The 26,372-nt window shown below is 39.4% G+C and overlaps 1 protein-coding gene across 1 annotated transcript in view; it reads left to right on the forward strand.

Moving 5' to 3' along the window:
* dennd3a (DENN/MADD domain containing 3a) overlaps window positions 1-26,372 on the forward strand; it is a 30,534-nt gene that overhangs the window by 1,177 nt on the left and 2,985 nt on the right. The window contains exons 2-29 of the mRNA XM_088090323.1: window positions 3,626-3,714; window positions 4,790-4,933; window positions 5,099-5,234; window positions 6,317-6,432; window positions 6,511-6,641; window positions 6,737-6,848; window positions 6,993-7,112; window positions 7,300-7,398; window positions 7,522-7,641; window positions 8,828-8,943; window positions 9,376-9,531; window positions 9,697-9,793; window positions 9,945-10,048; window positions 11,142-11,347; window positions 11,436-11,595; window positions 12,775-12,931; window positions 13,156-13,378; window positions 15,693-15,772; window positions 16,656-16,835; window positions 17,008-17,178; window positions 19,014-19,143; window positions 19,503-19,610; window positions 22,440-22,537; window positions 24,913-25,067; window positions 25,419-25,485; window positions 25,646-25,718; window positions 25,835-25,953; window positions 26,109-26,246. Coding sequence (XP_087946449.1) covers window positions 3,631-3,714; window positions 4,790-4,933; window positions 5,099-5,234; window positions 6,317-6,432; window positions 6,511-6,641; window positions 6,737-6,848; window positions 6,993-7,112; window positions 7,300-7,398; window positions 7,522-7,641; window positions 8,828-8,943; window positions 9,376-9,531; window positions 9,697-9,793; window positions 9,945-10,048; window positions 11,142-11,347; window positions 11,436-11,595; window positions 12,775-12,931; window positions 13,156-13,378; window positions 15,693-15,772; window positions 16,656-16,835; window positions 17,008-17,178; window positions 19,014-19,143; window positions 19,503-19,610; window positions 22,440-22,537; window positions 24,913-25,067; window positions 25,419-25,485; window positions 25,646-25,718; window positions 25,835-25,953; window positions 26,109-26,246 — 3,600 coding nt within the window. The 5' untranslated portion in view covers window positions 3,626-3,630. The remainder of the gene's footprint in view (window positions 1-3,625; window positions 3,715-4,789; window positions 4,934-5,098; window positions 5,235-6,316; window positions 6,433-6,510; window positions 6,642-6,736; window positions 6,849-6,992; window positions 7,113-7,299; window positions 7,399-7,521; window positions 7,642-8,827; window positions 8,944-9,375; window positions 9,532-9,696; window positions 9,794-9,944; window positions 10,049-11,141; window positions 11,348-11,435; window positions 11,596-12,774; window positions 12,932-13,155; window positions 13,379-15,692; window positions 15,773-16,655; window positions 16,836-17,007; window positions 17,179-19,013; window positions 19,144-19,502; window positions 19,611-22,439; window positions 22,538-24,912; window positions 25,068-25,418; window positions 25,486-25,645; window positions 25,719-25,834; window positions 25,954-26,108; window positions 26,247-26,372) is intronic.

Consider the following 26,372-nt stretch of genomic DNA (forward strand, 5'->3'; position numbering starts at 1 on the left):
TGGAGTAATTGACAAACCTTAAGCAATACTTGTCTCTGCAACCTAGTGGAGTTGAAGTAGAACAAAAAAAATGCTCAAGCAAAGTGCAAGTACTTCAAATTGTATGTAAGTACAGTACTTGAATAAATCTACATAGTTACATTCCACCACTGCATGTCATTATTCCTTAGTAGCAGCTTTGTAGAAAAAGCAGTAAACAGTTTCAAAGACTGGCTCTATATATCATTGCTTTCTCACAGCATGCATTTATTTATTTTGTTTTTACAGGTTCAGTTCATGAGTGATTAGCTCAAGTTTACTCACACACCAGCCAAAAGCTTGTAAATGTTGGCTGCATCCCATTAAAGGGCCATGTCACTGATTTAAAGAGTTCACCCTCTTCCTGTGTCCTGCTCAATAAACACCTGCGGTCATGCACTACGTTGTTTGTGATTTACTAGGATGTAAAGTCAGAGGCTGCTCCATTTGCAATGGAAATGTAGATGAATGTGTAGCTCCGAGGTGCAAGATAGACAAGATGAATACTTCAAGTTTGAAGCTAAAAATTTAACATTGCTTACAGGTTTGAACCGAAATGAAGCCTTATTGTACAAAAGTTATCGCAAAGAAACTCAGTGGGTCAACTCAAACGTTGACCCATTTACTGCCCATTGGACTGTGCCAATTTGCAATTTAAAACACCATCTGATTTCTAAATTTAGAAATGTTTGGTGCAAGTTAACAAACACAGACAGAACTGTCTGGGCGCACAGAAATCATAGCATACTTTGCTTTAGAGGAAGCCTTCTTCTGTCCTATAAAACGCCTGCTTACCAACAACTGCTTGGTGAAACTGTTGTTGGTTACATCATAGAAGCCTCCTCTCTAAAATATATCAAGACAAACTTGTTTAAAGCATCTACATGGAGGCTACCTCCCCAACTACACTCCCCACTCAAGCCACTACATTAATGTTAGGTATATTAATGATAAAGTTCTTCCACTCAGTGTTGTTTTGCTTATAGAAGTTTTGAAAACAATTTGGAGCAAAGTAATGAAGCACAAGCACTGCTTTTATTCATTCAGAGGTGTTTTTGTTTTGTAATTGTTTTTTTACTCTCTTAGTTTGTCTGTCTCAGTCTCACATGCATGACATCTGTATTATATTAATAATATTGTGTGTGTGTGTGTGTGTGTGCGAGCGCGCGTGCAGGATACCGTCCTGCCAGTTCATTTGTGTGAGAGGTTATAAAAGTACTATAATGATGGACATTGGTTGCGTTTATGAGAACTGTAATCATACACATGCTCCCACACGCACACTGGGTTTCCAAATTTAGGGGTTTTCAGTGAGTAAATGACTTAAGTTTGTGTGTGTGTGTGTGTGTTTCCGTGACACAGCAGGGGAGTTAGTCAGAGACCGGAATGGCCTGAAGACTGAGAGTAAGAAAGAAAGCAAGCGTGTTGAAGGTGAGGATAGAAGAGAAATGGGAAAACAAAGAAGAGGGACAAAAGAAGGGAACAAATGTGGGATGAAAGAGGAGATGATAAAGTAGAAAAAATGGGAAAAGTGGGATGGTGAGATTAGAGGGGTAGAAAGAGAAGAGGTAGAGTGTTGAAAGACATGAGAGAATGGCTGAGAAAAATTTAACATCGTGCAGTTCCTTGGGTTTTGCTTGGAGCTGCAACTAATGCAAGTCAGATGTGTATTTATGGACCTGCCTGACCCAGACAGACAGATAGACAGATTGTAGGTGGATAGGTATGTGGACTGATAAGGATTTAAAGCAGTGCTCTGTGTGGATGACATCTGAATATGGATTTGTGTACCCCAAGAAGGTGCTTCTGCACTAATGCTACTTAGATTTATTTTTAGGAACCTTCACAGGGGTGAAAACCTGGCACCTTTTGGTGAAAGTGCTGTTTCGAATACAAAATATATAATTTGTGAGATTCATGTCGATCCTTTTATTTTTTAAACTTTTGTACTACATTATTCTAGGGTGTTTTTCCATGTATCCTCATGCTTAAATTGATTAGAAATCCATATTTTCAAGCTAATATTAAAAAAAAAAAAATCTTTTCTTCCCCTGACCCCAGGTTTTGCATGTCTGTCACCTTTTTCACTGCTGATGAGTTTGCACCCCTGTAGATACCTATTGATACTTCCATCTTTACAACAAAGGGCACAGTGCTCAACTGGTGTATATTTGACGTGTACTTCTAGTGTATTTTTTAAGAGAACATTAACCGTAGATGAGAGAAACTTAATTAAGAAATTAACCTGAATCAAGAAAAGATATCGGCCCAAAAAAATTGATTTTGAAAAGTAACGGGCGCATATCACGATATAATTTTGATATATATGCCAGCTCAATTGGGCTGGCTTATATATGCATTGTGCTTCTGCTTATACCTTTTCAGTCATTATCACCGTACATGAATTACTTTATGTTGTTACCAAAATGTATACTTATTGTACATTAGAGTGTATATTGTAAGTATTTTTTGTCTTTGCTGTGTTGTGTGTGATGACTGAATAAAAATATTATTACTACTACAACTACAAGTGAGGCTTGGTGAGGAAATTGGATTAGGAATACCTAAAAACCTGTAAACTAGTGGGCAGAGAAGTCAATATACTTTTGAAAATAACTGAAATTATATAAAAAAAAAAATTAAAAAACCCTGCAAAAATAGAGATATATAAAAGTAGCCTCAACATCAACAATTCCAGTATCACCATGTCTTGTGGGATTAAATAACTAATTATAATTTATATAACTAATAGTGTTAAAAAGCATCTGGTATAAAATGCATTACACAGCAGTAGTGTTTTCATCTTTGTTCACTTTCTGGTACTGTTAGTGGTAACTTGGTTTTCCCATCTGGGATTTTGATGACAAAACTGATGTCTGTGTGTTAGGGCACGTTAGATGTTAAGTGTTCGTGTGTCAGCACACATCTGGAGGAAGTTGCGGGAAAAGAGATTTGTCTGTGCGTGTGGGTGTGTTGTGCCTTTAAGACGTAAAGATTCTGCTGTTTTTTTTCAAGCAGATTCTATATTTTACTAATCAGATTGCTCAAGCTCTGGTTTGTCATTTGGAAAACTCAGCAATATCAGCGTCTGGTTTGGGAATCTTTTGTGAGTCATGGCCACAGCTTACTCTGCTATATTCGTCATCAGTGTTGTCAGATGCTCTGTAATTCATATCAATACTGGGTCATATTTTTGTAGCTCTTCTATCACAGTATATATATATATATATATGTTTATATATATATATATATATATATATGTGTGTATATATATATGTGTGTGTGTATATATATATGTGTGTGTGTGTGTGTGTGTGTATATATATATATATATGTATGTATGTATGTTTGTATGTATATGATTTTAGGACATTATGATTAAATTCAGTTTAGGAAATGCTTTACAGATAAAGCAGTGATATCATGTCTGTTTTTGAATAACTGAGAAATAGATAGATAGATAGATAGATAGATATCACAATATTATATTGAAATATAAATATGTACTTTGGTACCAATGTTGTAGAGAATTTGCTGACAGTTGACACATTTTTGTGATGATGACCTCACCTCATGTAAATGCACTTTGTGTGTGTGTTTCTGGCAGTGTGTATGATGGCAGAGCTCCCGTCTGGACTGCTGGAGGCATGTGTGGTGGTTGGAGCCTCCAGTGATAAACTTCGAGACATATACCAGGTATAAATACACAACACATTTACACAAAGACAGAAGCAAAACATGTGCACGGTGTCAAACAAAAAAGTCAGACAAAGTATGCAGACGGACAGATTACGACTTCAGTATTTCATTTATATCTATACTTTAACTCCTCTGCTATCAGATTAATATTGAATGGATCGTTTGCACCTGGGCAGGTAATCTCCAAAATATGAACAGGTGTACATGGCAACAGATAACACACATATTTTGAAATAGCTTTTTTCAATGAATAAAAGCTTGTGATGCATATGATAAATGCATAATAAAGTTCAGTAAAGGTAAGTACAGAATAGCCTGTAATCTTAAGATAAAAGAGGATACATTTGTAGTGTACAACAGGTAGTCCCAGCCTGGATCTGATTGGTCAGTTGCATTAAATATGTAAGTAATACCACAAACCTGCTAATTAACCATCTTTATTCATTTCTGACTTTTTTGACTTGCAAAAACACATATTTTAAGAATATTTTATATGCAGTGTGAATAAAAAAAACATAGTCTTCATGAGTCATGATTCAAATATACCAAACCACAGGTTCTTCTTATACTTGTGTATTTGTTGTACATTTTATACTAAAGTCAGTGACTTGAAGGTACAGCTCAGTGATTGTATGTAAAGATGGACAATGCCTTTCAACGTCTTTCCAATCAACAACAATGAAGCCAAAATATCTCGGTTACGGGTGAGACCATATTGCGCTTATGACATCATTTGGTCTACTTAGTAGTGATCGGGAAGTGGAGCTTAGGTATCAAGTTCCCGCCCATACACTCATCCGACTCAGTCGTAAGCAGTGCCATTTATCAAAAGCACACCGATTGGCACAGACAGCCGCCAAACATGATGTCATGCCCCCTTTTTATAGCTTTATTTGCTAACATGGAGGGGGCGGAGTTTATGACCTATACTGTGTCATCTGTCTTTATGTACAGTCTGGCATAACAAGCAGTTTATTAAGACATTAGAATATTTGTGATGATTGTTGATGTGTGCAGTGACCTCTCAGTTTTCAAACTATTTAACACTAAATACTTCCGAACCATGTCATAGCTTCACCAGCAGAGTAAATTAAGTGAACTCCCCCTGCTGGAAGCTGAGGTACTGCAGGTCCATGCCCCACCATTTGTTTCCAAGGAAACCATGATCGGACCGGCTTTCAGTCGTGTCCAGAGGAGGAGGAGCTTCATCAAAAAGGTAAATGAATTACAGCTTTTATCTGAAACTCTAAATACGACGTCATACATTGACGGCAAGTTTGAGACAGTATTTGGATGCAAGATCACATTTAGCGGGCCTCTTGGTCTGTCACATTCAAAAATAAAAAAAATCCACTATCCTTGTTTTCCCGTTTCTTTGCAGAAGAGGCGGGATCGTACTGCAGAGGCGGTGCCGAATGGAGAAACAACCAATCGTAGTGAAACATCCTCAGCAACAGAGGACATCAGCGTCCCAAAGGATCTGGACCTCATTGCCTTGCCGCAGCTCTGTTTCCCCGGTATAGTTTGTTTCCTCCGTGGGTTTATATTGAGTAACACAATGGTGACAAATCTGTTTACTCTGTAAATACAACAGTCTGTTACCTCAGTATTACCAACACGTTTTTGGGCAGTGGCTGCATCTTCAGCAACAAGTTCCCTCTTTTTCCTGGTATGCTTTGCCTACTTTCTCAGTGCATGACATTACTTGTCCAAACCTTGATTTCTAAACGTCTAACTAGACAATGTGACGATGTGACTGATCTTGCTGCACCATGGTTACCATCATGCATCACCATCTTGCCAGAACAAAGTCCCAGACCACAATCTTGCCGTAATCTTGATATGCTTACTCAGTAGCTACCGTCATTGTTCCCTATCTTGCTAAAAGTCCACAATGCAGATAGCACATCAAACCTATCCACTGGTATGCAGACTTGCACTGCCATCTAAAGGCTCGTTTATACTCCTTTGATGTACAAAAATAGATATGTCCATTTTAAACTTTGAAAACGTCACTGCCCTCATACTGCAATTTGTCCTGTATGATGGTACAGGTACAACCAATAGTTGGCTGTAGACGGTGGAGTCCATAGTTTCTGATAACAAACGAACGGTGGTGGAGGAGGCCATAATAATGTAACTTTTAACGGAGGCAGCCTTGTGGACGACAGTTGTCAGTGAGGCCATTTAATACACGGGGATGAACAGTTCTTTTCACTATATTATCAGTTTGTCCCGTTCTACCTTTTAAATGTCATTGTCGTCTCCCATGGTCGCTTGCAATACAATGCTGGAGCTTCTTTGTTTCGTCCATATCCATAACCTTTAAGAAAACTTGCACAAATTTGGGCAAATAAACGCAGAGTACTGATAGCAGGCTCCATCGGTGTCTGTATACATATCAAACATTGAGCATAAATAAGCACTTACCTTCCAACCGCGTGTTTCTTTTATTATACGGACAAAAACCCGAGTTTTCTTGTCATTATTGTGATTTGGATGTTTACGTGAGCTGCTTTTTGACATGAACGCGACACACAGCTCGGCTCAACTCTGTTCAGACATGTATCTTGAGACTTTTTGGTTTCCACTTATGTAGGTGGTCTTCAGTTAGCCAGTGAGCAGAGAGAAGACAGTTATCACTTCCTGGTTTTTACCGACCTGTTTGGGAACCGAACCCATGGAGTTGTCGTGCAGTACTACAGAGCTGTACAGGTACAGACACAAACAGAAACACATGTTGAATCCAATCAATGCAGACAGTTGTTCCTCATTGGCTGTCTACTCTGTCAGTCCTGTCAGGACGGTTCTATCCAGAACGGCCACAGGTGGACCTCATCAAAGTCCCGTCTCTATACACCCTTTGCTGTGTGTGTCATCTCCAAGTTTCCCTACTACAGTGCTCTGAGAGACTGCTTGTCATGGTAATAATTTATATTAAACACATTAAATCAGTCGATAATCTGACCTTGGTTTTAAAGATTAGGTGACAAGCTAATCTCTGTCTCCTCCTTCTCAGTCTCCTGGTCCAGTTGCGGCCAGCAAGACAAGCGGACCTTGAGGAGACAATAAAGGAATTTTCAGCCAAGCTGTCCTTGGTCCCTTTGCCACCTCCTGGACAGCTACACGTGGTCAGAAAACACTTTCTCCTCTCTGTCTCAGTTGAGACATCTCTCATTTTCTCTCACCCTCACTCTATCTGTGTTTGCCTCTCTGTGTGTGACTAATTTCAGTTGCTAGAGCTTTACAGTAATGTGTGCGTTTCTGTGTTTTAGTCCTTCATTCTTCGTCCCCTCCACGTGGTTCTTCCATCAAGGGAGGATCAGGACAGCCCTGTTATTGACATCGACCTGCATCTTCCTTTCCTCTGTTTCACGCACACAACACTACTTCAGGTAATGCAGAATAATCACAACATACAAACACGAGAAGAAGTCATAAAGTGATGTAAAATATATTTATTTAGTCACATTAAGGTACTTTGACTATGTTTATGGGTCATTTTTGAAGAAATAAAGTGCATCCTTAATATAAAAAAAAAGTCTATGATTGTTTAACCCTACGAGGCCCATCTCTCTCTAGGTGTTATCCTGTCTCCTCCAAGAGCAGAGGCTGGTATTCTTCTCTGCTGACTGGGCCAGACTCACTCTGGTCGCTGAGAGTTTGCTTCTGTACCTGCAGGTCAGTGGAGCAGGAACATTGTGTCTTACAATTTCAGTAGAAAAAATGTTTTACTTTGAAGATATATTCTGACACTTCCTCTGTCATTTTATCTGTCATGTGTTCCTTTGATATCTCTTTCAGCCTCTGTCCTGGCAGCAGCCCTATGTTCCTGTCTTGGCTCGAGGAATGCTGGACTTCCTCATGGCTCCTACGGCCTTCCTGATGGGCTGTCACATCAGTCATTTTGAAGAAGTTGCTGCTGTGAGTACAAAATTTTGCTGACTACAGACTGCCGTATCAGCATCGAGGCTTGACTCTGGTGTTTGTTTTCTTGCTTTGGGTCAAGTCATGTCAGCAAATCTGACTTTCTTGTTCCAATATGATGAGAGCAATGGTTTAGGATTTTAGCTTAGTTGATTAAAAGTTAATATCCAAACTGTTATTTTTCCCTATAATAGGAAAGACATGACACTATTATGACTGGATTGTGTATCGTTTATTAGACAGCAATGACTGTTTAAAAGTAATAGTCAAAGCCAGTGGAATTGATGAATAAATATTAGGGGTATAAGAAAATATCAATACACTTGAATATGGCAATACTATGTTTTGTGATACTCAATACTCAATAATCAAAAGTTTGCATGTAAAGATTCTCGATAGTAGCTAGTTTTGTGTCATGTTTTCACCACTAGCATTGACAGGTTTGCTAAAAATTTGATTTTAATAATCGCAATATATTGCCTCGCTTACAGTATTGCAATACCTTGAATCGTAACCCCAGGATCATGATACATATCATTTTGCTGAATTCTTGCCAATACACAGCTCAAATAAATACATATTACTTCAGTTACCCCCTATAATGTTTTGCCTATTTCCCAGAGAGCGCAGAGCACTTGACAAGATAGTTTACATCAGATCTATCGTTATATAACTCAGGATTGTCAGTTACTGTTTGTAAACACCCTCGCTAGTGAAAGTAAAAAATGAAAGCCAACCCCAGAGTCACTGTTATTTTGTGGTTCACCTCGCTATATTTACCTTTTTATCAAGTCCCGATCTCACCTGAGTGCCGTGGAGGTACACACCCATAAATGTTCTGAACACAATAAGTAAGAAGAAAATGCGAAAATCCAGGCAGATGGCAAAGTCCCTGCAAAAAAATGCAAATTGCTTGTGTGCATTGAAAATGACGAGTCTATTTGCAGTTGTCTTGTTTTAGTTAACATGCTGCATTTGACAACTGCTGATTCTCCGCTGCGTTCATCTTTATTCAGTGTCTTACAGTAGCTTAGTTAACATATTTAACAGTAGCTGTTCTGTTAGTCTGACAGAGCAGGGCACAGTCTGATTGTGATGAAATGAATTGTACCCATTGTACTTACAGTACATCCACGTGTGTGTGTGTGTGTGTGTGTGCGTGTGCGTGTGTGTGTGTCTATAGGAGACAGAGGAGCTAATTCTGGTGAATGTTGATGATGGCATTATTCAATCATCATGGTCTGAAACCATTGACCTACCAACTATACCTCTGGCTGCAGCTGAGAGCTTTATATCAAGGTAACACACATGCACACACACATACAGACACCGACACACACACACACACACACACACACACACACACACACACACACACACACACACACACACACACACACACACACACACACACGGACACACTGTAAAAGTAAACTGCTGGCTGTAAATTCTCTTCTCTTCACTTCTGTGAGAAACACTATATTTAAAAGTGTACCAACTTTTTATGGTGCAGAATTTAGGTTTTACTAGAATAATTTTGACACTGAAACCGACAGCAGAGCCTCACGTCAAAGCTGGAACAGGTTTGAAACCAAAATTAAATCTCCCTCCTAAATACCTGCTAAATCAAATTACAAAGGGAACAAAGTCCGAACGACTGAGTTAAGTAAAAGTTCTTTAAGGCCAGTCTGCAGGGTTTCATGCTTACATACTTAGTGTCTGTGTGTGTAGGGCAGAGTGTCTCCAGCTTCACTATGACTTGGAGATGTGTCATCTTGGAGCAGGCACTGATGCTAACGCCCTGCGATGCCAACGCAGAGACTGGCAGACACGCCTCAACACGCAGATACAAAACATCGCTCTGGAGCTAGTGGTCAACATCTTCAGGTAACGCTCTGTGTGCAGTTTTTACAAATAATTGTGATTGTAGGAAATAAAGTGGTAATTAGGTAGAAGTTAACAACACATAATACATAGACTAATCTTAGTTCTTGTTTTCCATATGCTTTGTTTAACTGTTTTTCTGTCTGTCATTTTTCATCACTTTGTCAGGGGTGTACAGGACTTTTTAAACCATGAACACAGAGTTTTTAACAGTGAGGAGTTTCTGAGGACCAGGGAGGCAGCAGACCAGCCTTTTTACAAGAAGGTTCTGTCATGCATTTAACACACACACACACACACACACACACACACACACACACACACACACACACACACACACACACACACACACACACACACACACACACACACACTGACAGTCTGTGCTGCATGCTTCTCTTTGTTATTGTTCCCAGGTGTTAGAAACGCATATCTTTCACTCATTCCTGCGAGACAGGCTGAACAGGAAACGGGACACCTTCAGCCGAATGGAGCAGAGCACACGTAACCATGCACACAGGTATGACGCTGGTATGATGTCATAATCGGGGGACAGAAACCAGGCACCTCAGAGGGGACAAAGGTGCAACCTAAGCTGAAAAATTGCAGTTGCTGCAGACTTAGAACATGTATAATTCAAAATTTGTGATAATACATTTTAAGGTTACACATTAAGTGAGAATTCTCAGCTCACATGAAACAAACAGTTTGTGAAGCCTGCTACTGATTTTCGGGCTGCCCCAAAGTTGTTTTACTTGCTTAACCTGGTTGCAGTGTTGACATCAAGACCACTTAAACAGAGACCAAGTCATGACCAAGACCAGAGTGTATTGAGACTGAGACAAAGCCAAGACTTTAAGCGGTTGAAACCAAGTCAAGACCAAGACCAGACCAGTGCAAGTCACACCGCACAACACACTTACAATAAAATATGGAACATGTAAACCATCGGCTCTCCTTAACTTAACCATCTTTATTTAACACTCAGATTATTTAAGGATATTCACAAAGTTGTGGTTTTGTCTGGTCACGATATAATCTAGAGATTAAGTCAAAATAATGTTGAGATGCAATAAAGACCTTCAAAAAGTGAGATCAACACTGATCTCAAATGCTATAACATTGCCTGGGAGAGCTGAAACAATGAGATGATCAACAGTAGGTCAAGTTTTAACCTGGAGAAAAGCATTTTTTAATTCTATCACCTTTTATTCCCAAGTGATTAATCTACTGTCAGAGAAAATAATTGTCAGATTAACAGGGGGCATCTCTAAAAGCAGGGGTAAAAAAACAGATTTTATTCAGTTCTTATACATTTCCATTTTGTTGGAAGAGTGAGAAATGCACACAGTGAAGGAGACACTAAGGTCCTTTCTCAGAAATGGAAGAAGCCTTCAGGTGATAAGGACACTCATAAATTGAATAACTTGTGATTTTTTTTCTATAAACATAACACAAAAAATAAATCATCTGGGTTTGTTAAACACAACAGCCCTTTAATTGATAGAAATATTGACAATGATCATAATTACACCTACTTAAAACTTAGCGATGTCCTCCCTTTTAAACACGACCTCAACCTCACAGTGTGTTTCTTTCTCGTCTCCCCACAGGAATCGTGCGATGACGGAGACTCCTCGGCGTCCTCTCATGTCTGATCTGTCCAGGACCGGCTATAGCAGCTACGCCAGCCCTAACGACAGACTGAGCAAGAGGCTGGGAGCCAGCCTGCCTAACCTGGAGCAGCATGGCAACGACACTGTGGCCTCCATCAGCTCCACCAGACCAGCCTCGCTCAGGAAGATGACTCCTGATATTGGTCAGTACTGACGGAGGAAATAGATGAATAGAAAGCACAAGTCAGTGAAGAGTCTAAACTATTTAAAAAGTACTCTGTCACCTTCCAGGGTTGAAGTTTCATCAGAAAGCAGTGAAGGTTTTCCGCCTCCCAGAATTCCCTCCTCCGCTGGCCTATCATTACGTCCAGAACTATTATTCTGACATGGTTTCTTCCCTGGGGAAGGCCATTAATGCGACACCAGCTGAGGAGTCTGCTCTGCTGGCCAGGTACTGTGAGGATTTGCACTGTTTATTATTCACCTGAAAAAAAGTTCAATATTTAATATCTGAATAAACTTTAAATTGTTTCATTATCAAGAAATGCTGATATAGCATATAAATATTACTTGTACAGTGTTTGCATGTGACCACTCAGATTAATATTAAGTTTTATTCCCTGAACCATGAATTCTAGATAGTGACTCCCTCACTAACCATCTTCTCAGAAATTTAATATGAGATAAAAAAAAAAAGATATTGCCTGATTTGCTCACTTAAATTAGGACTTGTTTGCTTTAGCTTCTGTTTAAACCTCAAATCTGTTCATGCAAATCTCAGAGAAACAAATTTACTATTTTCTACTCTGTTTGTCTGAGACTTTTCTGTCAGATTTCCTGCTGAGTCATAGGTCTTACAGTAAACTAGAAAAAACAAGTCATGTTTCCATGATTTGAGACATTTCTTTAAACATTCACGCTGTGGTGCGTGACTGTATTATTCTGTGTGAGTAATTTAGAAATTCACTGGAGAATTGTTCTGGGCTAAGTTTGACACTCATTAAAATAACCTAATTCATTGAACCAGATCAAAACCTTTTTAATGCAAATAAATAAAGTTCCTCACAGATTATTTACATCTTGAGTAAAAAAAACTGACTTGTAGAAAAGTGAATGATCCTTGCAAATAGAGCTCGACCCGAATGTGTGACTGTCCAGATATTTGTTTGTTTGATAGGTATTTGGTTTTCAGTTTTCAGATTTGGATATTTGTTAGTTTTTTTGTTTGTTTTCACAATGCTTTGTAAGGCGTTGAAAGCCATGGCCAGTAATTTATCCACAATTAAAAAAATTGTTGCTAGCTAATATTTCACAAAAAAATGCATAAATAAGACTTCAATCAATCATAAATAAGATTGTTCAACCAATTCCCTTAGGATTGGAACATGTATAAAACACACCAAAAACGATGTTTAGTAACAAATAATTATACAAACAAAATTACCGCAGAATAACAGAAACCTTAAAAATCACTGCCTTTATTTAAACTGAAAGACATGTATTGCGATGCTAATGAGAGCAGAGAAATGTCTGACTTGAGTCCTTCGGGCTCCAGAGCTCCAAAACATGGTTTTCTGAGACAGACATACCTGTCAGACATTTTACTCCACCTGTTTATCTGTCTTTCCAGGTACCACTACCTGCGGGGTTTGGTAAACACTGTGTCCAACAGGCGTCTGGATGCACTGGAGGACTTCCAGAGTCTTTATAAGACTGACTCGGATATCTTCCCTTCTCAGATGGTTAAGTCGCTGGTTGACTCTCTGCCGGAAGCTGAACGGCAACAGGTCAGTCCATCATGAATGAGGACACTGTTTTATTCTACTAATTGTAAATGGTGATATCTGGATGTACTTATCTAGATTGCATCAATTGCACCTGATCATATATATTGGTCACGATGAATTAAAGTAACCATACAGTGGCTGTGTCAGAACTTGTATGACGATTCTAATGATTATAACCGCATAGAGTTAGCACTGTAATAGTAATCGACAGAATCTCTCCACAGGCAGACAGACGATCAGAATTGAAACGCCTCATCAGTCGGGTCAAAAGGGACCAGGAGCGGGAACGTGAACGCAACAGCGAAGGGCACGAGGAAGGTGCTGTGAAGCGTTTCCAGCTGCCAAAAAAATACATGCAGCTGGAGGAGTTTGTGAAATGTATCCAGGAGTCCGGCATCGTAAAAGACCAAGGAACCATAAATAGACTCTTTGACGCTCTCACTGTGGGTAAGTAGTGTAATATACTGCATATGTGTACATGTACGTGCGTGTTTATACAGTAAAATTCATATTATGTACTGTAAATGCAAATTTGTGTGAGCAACTCAGACTTTTTTCCCCCATTTTTTTGATCAAGCAGTCATTCCTGAAAAACTTTTCTCAACTCCAAGGCGTCTTTCACTGCCTCAGCAGGCACGCATGCATGCACGCACGCACGCATGCACGCACGCACACGCACACACACACATACACACACACCCCTCCCTCCCTCCCCCTTTTTCCAGGCAAACATTTATTCCTCGGGTTAATCATTACCTCACCACTTCTTGAAGAAAGAGAGTTTGTCATGCAGGGCTGTTTGCTGTTTTGGGTGTAACCAGGGCTCCAGTGGTCATTTATGGGCATCAAGCTGTTGGCTAATGGTTAATTGAAAAGTTAAGGACCCCCTAGTCAAAAATCTGTTCCTATGTTTACATCCCATAAAATGTTGGACCTTGATGTTACTGACTTGTTTCTGCACAAAGTTTGTCACTAGGGAGGTGTTTTCCCATTCCTGTATTGTAGGATGTCTGTCCACTTCCCTAATATCAGAGATTTAAATGTACACTGGGCGAGCTATGGTAAGTACGTCAGTAATATGACAGCAAATCACTGTCTAATGCGATAAACACATATTAATGGAGGAAAAGACTGACACAACACCAGCAAAGAGCCCACGGTGGACTTGTCTCTGCAGAGAGTTTGCATCAGCACAGTGAAAGTTTTGATTGCAAACATGGTAGAGAGTGCAGTTTTTAGATGCAAACTGGACCCCAGAACTTCCTTCTACTTTCTACCAAAAACTCCATCATTGCAGATATTACTATATGTTTCATAACCACTAACGCTTTGTTGGCCACTGCCATTTACAGTCTACTAAGCTAACAAACAATGACTTTGCTGCACAACAGACTCCTCCTGACCGAGGCTCAGGCACACATGGCTGAATCTCTCCAACCTTTCCTCTAATGCTAACGTGAGCCATCTTGATGCGCACTGCTCTTTCACCCTACAATCAAGTACTCGTCTTGCATAGTCAGACCTATCTCCACATTAGGTTTTAGCGCTGTACTCGTGCTGGAGGAAGTGAAACCCAACAAAGGCATTGGTGGTGATCGGGGCGAAGAGTATTTTAACACACTTTCAAATTATGTGGAGGTGGACATTAAGCATTCTGATGAAAATAGCTGCATACAGTATTTTGCTATTAATCCCTTTAGTTTACATTTTAGAGGATGCTCTTGCACAGAGTAGAATTAAACACGAAATTGAGTTTATACATTATCAAAATTAGGAGCAGCCAGTAGCAAGGTCGTGCCAGCAAGCCAGCAGGAGAGCCGCAGTGACCTGACAACATTCCTGTGATCTTGGATTGGTAAAGGCATGTAAACAAGAAGGACAAGATATTTGAGTCATAAGAAAGCTATGGACTGACTAATGAGGAATATTTGTTTTGGGAGTTGGGTGAGGGGGAGATGGGGTACTTTTTCAAAAGCTGAGATTTTGGCCAAAATTGCCTGCTGGACATCTTTTTTTCAGGAAGAAAGGTTGGAGTGCAGGCTTATCTTTCCCTCCATATTATGTTATTGGAAAAGGAGAATTCGCATCCTGTCGGGTGTAATGAGCAAACATAAAGTTTTCCTGTCCTCTTTTGGCCTGCAGTGGTGAAAGAGATAATGAGTTTTGGATGCAATCAGCTCTAAAGTTCCACTAGAGAGTACCCTACCTCACAAATCACTTTAATTTGGTTTCATTAAGTCATTGTAGAGGGATATTTAGACAGAGGTCAGCTGAGACTGTGGACAATATGAAGTAATTGTCCTGCTTTGTTTATTTTGAGCCCTAATGAAACTGAGTGAAAATTTGATAAAAGAAAAAAAAATTCTATTAAACTGTGCCCTTCACTGAGCTGTACTGTTGCTCAGTGGCCATTAGCAGAGGGCTGTGTATGTATGGGAGGTTGGTTGGTTACGGGAGAGTGCACAGACTGTGAGCTGTATGTAGTCATTGTTGTAATGTACAGCGAGGACGACAACCCCCAACTGTTGACTCTGCAGCCATGCTGGCAGATTAGACTGCATAGAAAAATAGCTGTTGCCAGATCTTTGTGTGTGTGAGAGACAGTATGAAGCCAAGCATTTCCATAAATGTTGCTCAGTCAACCATTTCCAGGTAAATGAAGATGAAAATATAGTGTCTAAATTTAGTGTCCCAAGTCTGGCTCTGCTGAAGCAGTAATGCTGGAGACTTAATGTTGAAAGTGCGTGTTTGTTTATTGCAGGTCATCAGAAGCAGGTTGGTCCAGAGTTGTTTCGAGTCTTCTACACCATCTGGAAGGAGACTGAGGCGGAGGCACAGGAGGTCTGTGTGCAGGTTTTACTTGTAACATACAACTTTAAGGCCCAAATGTTGAACATACACTCAGTTACAGGTCTTTTCACAGAGTGCAATGAGTCGTGTGACGTATAAGGGGAAAATCAACAATTTTTCACTTGTCAGCTGATCATAATTGAAATTCTAAGATTATTTTACCTTTGCTTACAGGAGTACAAACAGTGTTAGGAAACATCAGTAACTTAGAGCTCGTATTAATTTAGTTTATTTCAATATTCAGTTTTTAAGAGATAAAGACTGTGTTACAGTTTGACAGTAATTCACAGCCAATATCCCCTATATCTGATATGTCTGATAGAGAATCGGGAGTCTTGACAGATTCAAATAAATCATGTTTTGTGTTGCTGGAAAAATCTGTTGATGATAAGGAAAGGAAGAAAGAATCTTAATAAGATCTAAGAAACTATGCAGCTCAAACCATAATGCAGTATGTGAGCTATGATTAAATTCGACTGTAATTAAGAGTCAACAGTGTACAGAAACCTTTAATTAATAATACCAATTGACTTTATCTTCACTGCACACTGTATAACTATGGTTTTTTTAAATCAGTTTTTTTTGGTAAGTAAAAGGACAAGAGAGCTTATATAGGTGCAGTTTTTTTTTAATCAATTTAATTAATTATTTCAAATTATTGTTATTATTATAAACTGTTAAGGTTGTTAAATCCACATTCTGGTGCAATTTCACAAATTGTTTTGCTGTAGTAATGCATAGTGATACATTAGTATATTAATACATCCTTTAACATTAAGGTCAATAAAATGAAACCCTGTTTTGTTGAAAAGATTTTCCTTGATGAGTTGACAAGTCAGTGGAATCAGCTGACTGGCTTTTATGTGATTTTCAGGTGTGCTTGCCAGCTTCCGTCTTAGAGCACATCGAGCCAAGCGAGTGCGTCTTCAAGCTGTCCTCCTCTGTCAAGACGAGCCGTGGCGTGGGGAAGATCGCCATGACTCAGAGACGGCTCTTCCTGCTGACCGACGGACGACCGGGATACGTGGAGGTGGCACAATACAGAGATTTAGAGGTGAGACCTTTTGATTTGAGAGAGTGTTTACACATGACAGAAGAAAGAGTTCGAAAAAAGTGCTCTCTGTCAGGACTAGAAGCCTAAAAAGGCTGTCAGAGCAACACTTTCAGTGTATGTTGATTCTGTATAGTGATCTACATCCTGTCTTCCTCTATCCTCCTTTCTGCAGGAGGTGAAAGTGTCATCAGCTCCCTTTCTGCTCCTGCGAATCCCCAGCCTGAAGCTGCGTGTTCGGGGCAGGAAGGAGACATTTGAAGCCAATTTGAAAACAGAGACAGAGCTGTGGAACCTGATGGTCAAAGAGATGTGGGCCGGACGTAACATGGCTGACCAACACAAGGTAAAGCTGAATGCTGTATGTGAGTATGTGTAAGCCGGTATGAAGGTGTACTGTACATGTAGGGAAGAGATGGGGAACTGGATCTAAGAGGAATGAATGCACGAGAATAAAAGCTAATTTGTGGAGTAATCATGTGCATTTATTGCTCATAGCTTGCCTTTATCTAAGTTTCTCTCTGTGTGTGTGTGTGTGTGTGTGTGTGTGTGTGTGTGTGTGTGTGTGTGTGTGTGTGTGTAAGAGTGTGCATGCCAGTCATTGTGAACTTCAGTGACCTTTGGTAGGTGTGGTTGAATTCCTTAGGGCGTTCACAAACACTTGAATGGAGACAGAGGGTTTCCTTTCTGAAACCAGATCTTGTTACTGTTACATCTCTCACTCTCATTTCTGTCTCGTTTTTACTCTCTTTTCTCTCTTTCATATTTTCTGTACTGTAGTATGTTATGAGTGTAGACTGACATCAGTCTTGTCTGGCGAGGCGGATAAGCAGGAGTTTTGTCAAGAAATCTAGCTGTATTATACCAAGATTTAAACCAAATAATCAGACATATTATACTTTTTGTTGTGAATTTGCGTCTTTTTTAGGACCCATAGATAATGTACAGTAAAAACTGCTTATAATAATCACAGCTCGGGACAGAGTCTTCCCTATACAGGGTCTCCAGTCATGAAATTCCTGAAAAAGTCATGAAATTAGAAATTATTTGGAATAAACAGAAGGTTTTGAATATACATTGTTTTGGCTATTGTTGTAAAAAATGTTTATAAAAATCCCAAAACGTATCTAATATTATGCAAAGTATGTTCTTTGTATAACTAATTTGAAATTGAATGCTGCGTTGCGTGTGTGAAACAAACGTAACAGACCGGCTTTGCGTCATTGCCGAAACTGTGAGCCTTTTGGGGGAAAAACCTGTGCTATCACATCAAGAGTGCAACAGGAAAATGCTGTTTTTCATGAAAATTAGGTGAAATACAATAAAAAAAGTTATTGAAAAGTCTTGGAAATAAACAAAAAAAAAAACATTAGTAAAAATGTGTGGGAACCCTGTATACAAATGCTGTTAAAAAATTCAATTATTGACTTTTATAAATCAAGTAGTCAGCTTACAGTTTTCATTTTGGGTCTTTGAATTAAAACTAAAGCTATTCTTTTTTATATATATATTCATTTTTTTACTTTCTTGCATGATGGTATGCCTGGTGGTAACCCATCTGCTTCAAGCTGGTGACCTAAGGTTTGTGCTCCATGCACATTTAAAATTCAATATATGGAAAAAATGTTGTCTCCTCAAAGCTTATGACAAAAGGCTGCAGTTAAACTTTGTGTTCATCAGGCTACGTAGTCAACTCAAACAACGAGAAACAGCCAAGGCTCCTTGTGATGGAGACAGAAAACAAAAACGCACGGGAAAGCACCTGTGGTGAAGCCGCCCTCATCACGAGAATCGATAAAGCATGGCCCCATAATGACTGTTACAAACTGCTGTACTGTGTTTTTTAAAACACTAAATCAAATTCAGTCAATAATCATAGCTGTTTATTTATGTAAAAAATGTACAAATGTGAATCTACTTGAGAAATTAAGGAAAAAAAGATTACCTCTGTAGTGTATGCTCTTATCAAAGCCTGTTTACATTTAAAAGTGTGTCATTACCACTTTTCACACCCTAATATCCATTTTTCTACACTGAGAGTGTCCATCTTCATGTTTTTTCAATATATTTTTATATATGTAATCTTTCAGTCATGGAGGGAACATCTATTTGACTATAAATCCACCCAGAAATGATCTTTTATGCCTTTATGAAGTTTACATAATGGCTCTTTGTTTCCAGGACCCCCAGTACATGCAGCAGGCTCTGACCAACGCCTTGTTAATGGATGCAGTCGTGGGCAGCCTTCAGAGCAGTAAAGCCATCTACGCTGCGTCGAAGCTGGCTCACTTTGACCGCATCAAGATGGAAGGTAGTGATGATTATTGTTTTAGATTCTGTCTTGTTTGCTTACCATCTAGAGCATGATTAAGCCTGCCCATTTTGTCATCATAGATTTAGTTTGTGTTGATTCAGTTTTGTTTGCTTCTCTGATACACTAATAACCAGGTTAATGACTTGGGTTTGGTTGCAATTTGCATACTAAAGACCCTCAGTTAAGAGTGGTTTGAGATCATTTGGAAACTACAAGTTCCTCAGTAGTACATAATGACTCATCAGAGGCTATGTTGGGATTTTTATGGCTGTTTGGGTTTTTTTGTGCTTGTTTGTGTATTCACCACCTGCAAAAGTTTGGTTACCTCTCTATAACAGTGCTTTGTGTGTCTCTAGTGCCGATGATGGTTCCCAAGACAACCGCAGAGACGCTGAAGCACAAAATCAACCCCTCGCTGGAGCTCGCTGCACCTCAGGCTGTAGATGTGCTTCTGTACACACCAGGTACAAACTGTAAAAGCCTCATTCTCACTGCACAAAAAAACTGCTAACACCCGCTAACATCTGGCTTTTTAATGCAATGAGAATGTGTACGATCTGCATTCACACCCGGATCAGATGACTCTGCAGTAGAGACAGGTTTTTATTGCCTACAGGTCTAATTGTCATTGATGGGAACACAGCACCCGAGTCAGTGCTGTAATTTCAGCTCCTTAACCGGCGAGATGCAATGACGTGCCGTCACTAATTACTGTCCGTCTCCTCCCAAGCTGCACTCAAACATTATTCCTAGTTCGTCTGCACCGAGCTTGAAAGAGAGACTGAATAAGTTATAGATATGTAAAAAGAAGAGGCCACTAAAAAGTTTTCAAAGGCCTCTGTTCCTTCTGCTGTCTGCTGTTTACCCGTTATCCTGCCTGTCTGTGATGTTGCATGGGCACACCAACAAAACAACCCCCCCACACAAACACCAGCTGACAGAAAGGCAGACATGTGTGCTAAAGCAGTGAGTTCACTGGCCATGGGAATGTAGACAGTCGCCCATATTAAGCGGGTTTACAAGTATTTGAAAATCTCATGTGCATGCGTTAATTTTGGTGGGAATGGGGTGTAACTAAGCAGTCCCTTCAGTCTTCTTACTATCACAGCGATGATGCGTGTCCGGTTTCTCTCAGGGGAGTTTCACAATCCACATTTTCAACTATGTCACCAACACACGGTCACTGACATATACACTTACTGGCAAATACACACACATGACCTTTGCTTTGTTATCACCTTTTACTCACTCTGTTTCACTCCAGCTTAAAAAGACAGGCCGTCATAAAGCTGCTCATAAAGTGTCTCAACAGCACTTCCTCCTCCGGATTCCTTTACAGGAAATCTGCAAATAGGAAGTCAGATAGACATTTAAGAATTTATGTGGTGGGAAGCCTCTCCTCAAGGATTGTACAGTATATCTTCTCAATATACTGTACAATCCAGACTTTCCAATGGGAGTTATGGCAATTATGTCAGTTGAATCAGATTTGGCTGCTCAGTACAAATATTTTACGGTTTGTTCCTCTTTTCCCATATACAGTTTGAGATTTGAATGGGGTTTGGCGGGGTGTTCAAGGTTTCAGCGATGTTCACATAATATAGTAAACAAGAAATGTGAAACAGGGTTTTTTGCTTTCACTAGTTATCAAATAAAGAGACTGTATCATAATTAGTTGCTGTGAGCTGTAAATTCACCACTTCCCAGCAGAAGACGGACGATAACGTTGTCTTGGAGCCTGAGTGAGCAGCCAAAACATCCCTAGAGGTACGCTGCAAACTGACTGACAGAAAAAAGCAACTCCTTGGCTTGAAAAACTTCAGTTGACTGAGTGGTTTCAGACTGATGTTTCCAAGCTTTGACTTTGACTGATGAATATCACTTGAAATGTTTTTGTTCACTGTTTTTTAAATGAAAAATGCACAATACCTTTGCCAAAATGTACTCAGTTATTACTGATTAAAATTTAACAAAAGTATGAGATTAGATACTGATAGAGGCAATGCAGTTTTCATTTGGTGATACATTTACCCTGAATTTTGTCAGAATCTTTTGAGCAGGTAAATATCTGATTCTTGTTGATTGCTGAGAGCCAAAGAGCCCAAAGTATTTGAAAAGTGGAAGTGAGTTAATTTAGATACTGAAATGACAAATAGCTATACCTTTTATACTGATATCAAAATTTATAGACCAGTGACAGATTTAAAGTAAATAAATAACTCAAGTAACATCATGAATGCAGAAACTTCCAGCTAAGATATGATTGGTCACCAGATTTTAACGCATTTAAACACTTATAGGAGATTTTAGGATTATTATATGTTAAATAGCGCTCTCTCCAGTATCATAAAAATACCAAGTGAGGGAACATCCTTTAAAAAATGTTATTTATCCTTGCAGTAGAGTTTCAGTCACTGGAACAAAATTACGTGTAAGAGGAGCATTAAGGCTCTTCTGGCAGTTTTCAGTAGCCCAAAACTTAACTAAGGCACCTTACGTGTTTTCTCTCTTAATCTGTCACCCATGTGGTATTCCCAGTCATCACATCTGACCTTAAAACACTAGACTTGTTTACTGTTGTTTAGCCTTTGTATTCAGGCCTGTGGCTTCATTACACCAGGACAGACAAACTGGTGCATTACGTGGCAGGAAGACGGCTTAAAAAGAACTACAAAGCCTTCAGTGGGCCGGCCATCTGGGGCCACTTAGTTGCCCGGCTGGCGGCAGACTGACCCCCAGCACTAACACACTCATGCACAGTCATACTCAGTGATGCTCTCATATACAGACACTTTTCAGTTCCTCTATAGCAGTCAGCACTCAGATTTCTGTCGGTGAAAAGAACAAATCTGGCTATTCAAGTCCTCCCTCTCCGCCTCGCTCTGGCTCTCTGGTTTGAATATAGGTCACTGAATTGAATTCCTGGCATGTGTCCAGTGCACTCCTACTCCTCTCCCCTCTCTCCTTCTCCTCTCCACACCCTCTCTATTCCACTCTCTCTCCCCTCTATGTCCCACTGTCCCTCTCCGCCCCTCCTGCTATGAAATACAGGATGTTACTTTTTCTTTCCGCCAGAGGTGCTTTTAAATAACGCTGAATACGTTGGAGCAAAACTGACCGTTAGGTGAAGCCTGGGTGGAGACATGAACATGAAGTGTTTCCATTCAAACTGTCAGTTGATATTCTCATTTTCCTTCTGGGCCTCCTGGAGGAGTAAACATCGCCAGCTGTAGGCCACGAGTTTGTGATAAGGAATTGAGAAATAACTGACAAATGCTGCGTGTGTGTTTCAGGTCAGTTATGGGTGTCTGTGAGTGTTGGGAAGGTGATGGTGTTTGATGCCTCCAGCTGGTCCCTCACACACACGTGCCATGTTGGGAATGCAAGACTGGTAAAGAAATCACACAGACGCTACACTCACACTAATTTTGATTTCTGAAAAAAATTCAATTCATTTTTTTTTTTCAAAAGTCTCTTGAAGTTTGTGATTTGGTTGAAGTAAACATAATTTCTCAGGGTTACACCTCTTCAAGTATTTTAGTTTGTATCTCTTTTTCACAATTTTTAGACAATATTTGTTTAAGACAAAGTTTATTTACAAGCCGTTTGTGGTAAGACAAAGACGTGAAACATGGATGTATTTGAGGACTTTGGCATTGTTTTAATACAAAAAAAGGTTTACAGAAAAACATGCATATATTTGTGGAGGATAAAAACAGACCCAAGTATGATAAATCAATCAGTCAATAAATCAATAAATGTATAAATACAGGAATAAATCATTAAGAAAATGTTTTAAAATAAATAAGTAAAAGACTAAATAAATGCTGAAATAAACAGAGAAAGAAGAAGCTTAAATTAGCTAATTTTTAAATTTTTCATCCTCTACATGTATACATATATTTATTGCTCACAGTAAGATAAAAGTTGATGCTAGCTAATACTTTTGGAATTCTTAATGTTGTGAACTTATTGCTTCGGTAGTTCTCTTATAAATAAATGCAAACACTTGGCAATATGTTCTTCTTCTTCTTTACATCAGTGGACATAATCAGCAGCAGCACATGCATGCCACTGACATCAGATACAGATAAAACTGTTTTCCTCAGGTTTATATTCCTTTATGCTTCACTGTGTCCGTATTATCTTCATACTTGCAGTGCATGTTTTAGAAAACTGCACGGTGTGTTTTGAATAGTTTTGGTTCCCCCTATGACCACAACATTTTCTTATCAAAATATAAACAAGTGAAAATTGGCTGGAGTTCCTCAGAGCTCTTTTGGAGAAGTTAAGGATGAGTGTAAAGTTTTAAGGCTCTGTGCTAATCACTGACCTCCACACCAAGCATGCAGGTCACAGTCACATGAAATATGTTAACCGCTGTGTGTGTGTGTGTGTGTGTGTGTGTGTATGTATGTATGTATGTTTTTTTCTGGACTCAACCACAGTCTTTGCACATAGTTCATTCCCAGGTTGCATTAAACATCTGGCCCACGCTCTTCTATTACTTGCGGTATGATCAGTGATTAAAATAGCATTGAAAAATGGTAGTTAAATTTTGTGGACAGTCAATTTTTAAATCTGTGGGTTTTTAAAAAATTTTTTTTTTTACAACTGCAACCAACTTTTCACTTTTTTCATCTTTCTATAGCAGTTACATTATGCAGTTAACATTTACTTCATAATGATCAATTAAAGAGAAAAACTTTATAAACGTAGAAACATTAACGTTAAGATTAGATGTGCTGGTGCTGAGTGGGCAGTGTGTCAGTACAGTTTGAGACAATGTTGCCACCTAGTGGAGAAGTAAGAATAGCACAACAAATTTCCTCCCACACACAGCACTTTCTGTATCAACCAAGCTCAATATAATGCTTATAATTATGCATACACTGATCTACTCTATACCTGCTTCACTTACCTGTTGGAAGCAGAGATCTGCAGAGAAAGGAACTGACCTACTGTAGATAATCCTTTCTTTCTATAATGAACAATTATATTCACCATAAACCCTTCTGCTTGTTATTTTCTCGATAAATCAGCGACTTGTTTGGTCTATAAAATGTAAAAAAAAACAACTAAATGTTTGGTGGCCCAGAGAGCTTAACTTAGTGCACCTTGAGAAAAGACAAGCAAATTGGCATGTATGTTTTTTCCATACTTACAGTGCGTTGACCTTTCTCAGCTCCATTTGTCCAACTAGCAGTGAAGAACAGCGACAAATCCTCAACATGTAGAAGACAGAACCAGAAATTTGGCATGTTTTGCTGTAAAAATTATAAATCTATAAAAAAACTGTCAGTTAACTAATTAACCTTTTTTTTTTTAAAGATTATTTTTGGGCATTTTTGCCTTTATTAGATAGGACAGATCAACAGTGTGAAGGGGTAAGAGAGAGGGGATGACATGCAGCAAAGGGCTGTGAGCTGGACTCGAGCCTGTGGCCGCTGTGGATAGGACAGTGCCATTATTCATGGGGTGCCTGCTTTATCCACTAAGCCACCGGACGCCCCAATTAATTAACTTTTTAAGTAAATAGCATTTATGTAGTTCTCATTTGAGTACTTATCTTGTCTCCTCTCAACAGCCTTCCTTTGGCCCCCATTTCAAAATATTTTAGGAATTCGCTATATTCATCCCAAAATTGTCCCTGAATGTTTACATATTTAGTCAAACCAATAACTCTCTCATATCTGTAGATGCCCAGTTGTTATGTTCTAGTTGCAACTTCTGTTCAGCAATGTGTTTTTCCGTCTCTGTTTTCAGAACTGCATGCTGGGAGTCGATAAGGACCAGGTGTGGATGGGCTCCGAGGACTCTGTCATCTACATCATCAGCATGGTGGCCATGGTCTGTAACAGACAGCTGACTGAACACAGAGCAGAGGTCACCGGACTGGCGCTCGACATGGACAAATACGGGTAAACACATACACACACATCAACTGACAAAAAATGCATCAGATCCTGTCACAAAACTTTGACACGCATTATTTTAAATTCCTTTTTTTAAAATATCAGCGCACTTTGTTATTCATCACTGCTTATTTCGTATCATTAAAGTGACCTTTTGATGATGTTCATGATTTAAATGTAGTTTTAAATTGTACATCAGTGTTGTAACTTCATACTTTTGCAATTTTGTTTCTGAACTTTGATGCTGGTTAATTGAATTGTTGTAAATTGAACTGAGCTGAAGAGAGAGAGATACAGACGTTCATGTAAATCATTTCTGAGTCAGAGTGACATGCAAAGTGATCCAATGTTCTTTAGCCAAAAAGTGGCGTACTCCTGCAGTGCTGAGGGAAGTGTCATGGTGTGGGACGTCTCGACACTACAGGTCAGATTCTTTATCATACATGATTCTTTTTCTCGAGTGCTAAATAGAAGTGCATATTATGTACGGTCATAGTAGGTCAAAGGCTTATCTAGTTATTTTTCTGTTTCAAACCAAAATGTTTCTCTTCATAACTAAGATTTTTGTGTTACTAAAAACTCAGGTGAAGAGGCACTTTCGCCTCTCCTGCGATCGTCTGCAGTCCGTCTACAGCTGTAACGGGACTCTCTGGTGCTGTAAGTTTCACACTCGCCTCGTTTGAGTATTATAACAGAAAACTTTGATGAGTTGCCGATTTAAAATTAATTAAATAATTGAACAATCTCTCTTTTTATTTTTGTCTTTCTCTCAGGCTCCAGGGACAACATAATGGAGGTGTGGAGGAACGGCTCATTGAAACATCGTCTTAATTTACCAGAGCAACAAAAAGGATCAACAGCCACATTCAGCTCAATACTGCTGTTACCTGAGGTACCACGCACACACGCATGCACACACGCACATACATGCATGCATGTATGCACACACACACACGCATGCACACAGTTTGTCTGTCAGTCTCTACATTGGTGTGTTGTGGTGTTTTATTTGACCCTTTCTCCTCTGTGTGCTTGTGTATGTGTTAGAAGGAGGAGCTTTGGAGCATTTGTGCGGACTCAGCAGAAGTGTGTATTTGGCACATAAAGGACATCGCCAAACCGTATCACCGCGTGGCCCTACAGGACTGCGCCGGATGTTACTGCATGATCAAAGTTAAAAACCAGGTTAATATACAGCACTGATGCACACATTCATAAAACACTTTATTAGCATCTACAAATGCATCATCATCATGTATGTAACATGAAAGAAAACTAGAATAAGGGCTCCAAAGTGTGTCTATTTAGTCC

The sequence above is a fragment of the Plectropomus leopardus genome, chromosome 17 (assembly GCF_026936395.1).
Source record: "Plectropomus leopardus strain MGB_pleo_1.0 chromosome 17, ASM2693639v1, whole genome shotgun sequence".
NCBI lineage: Eukaryota > Metazoa > Chordata > Actinopteri > Perciformes > Serranidae > Plectropomus > Plectropomus leopardus.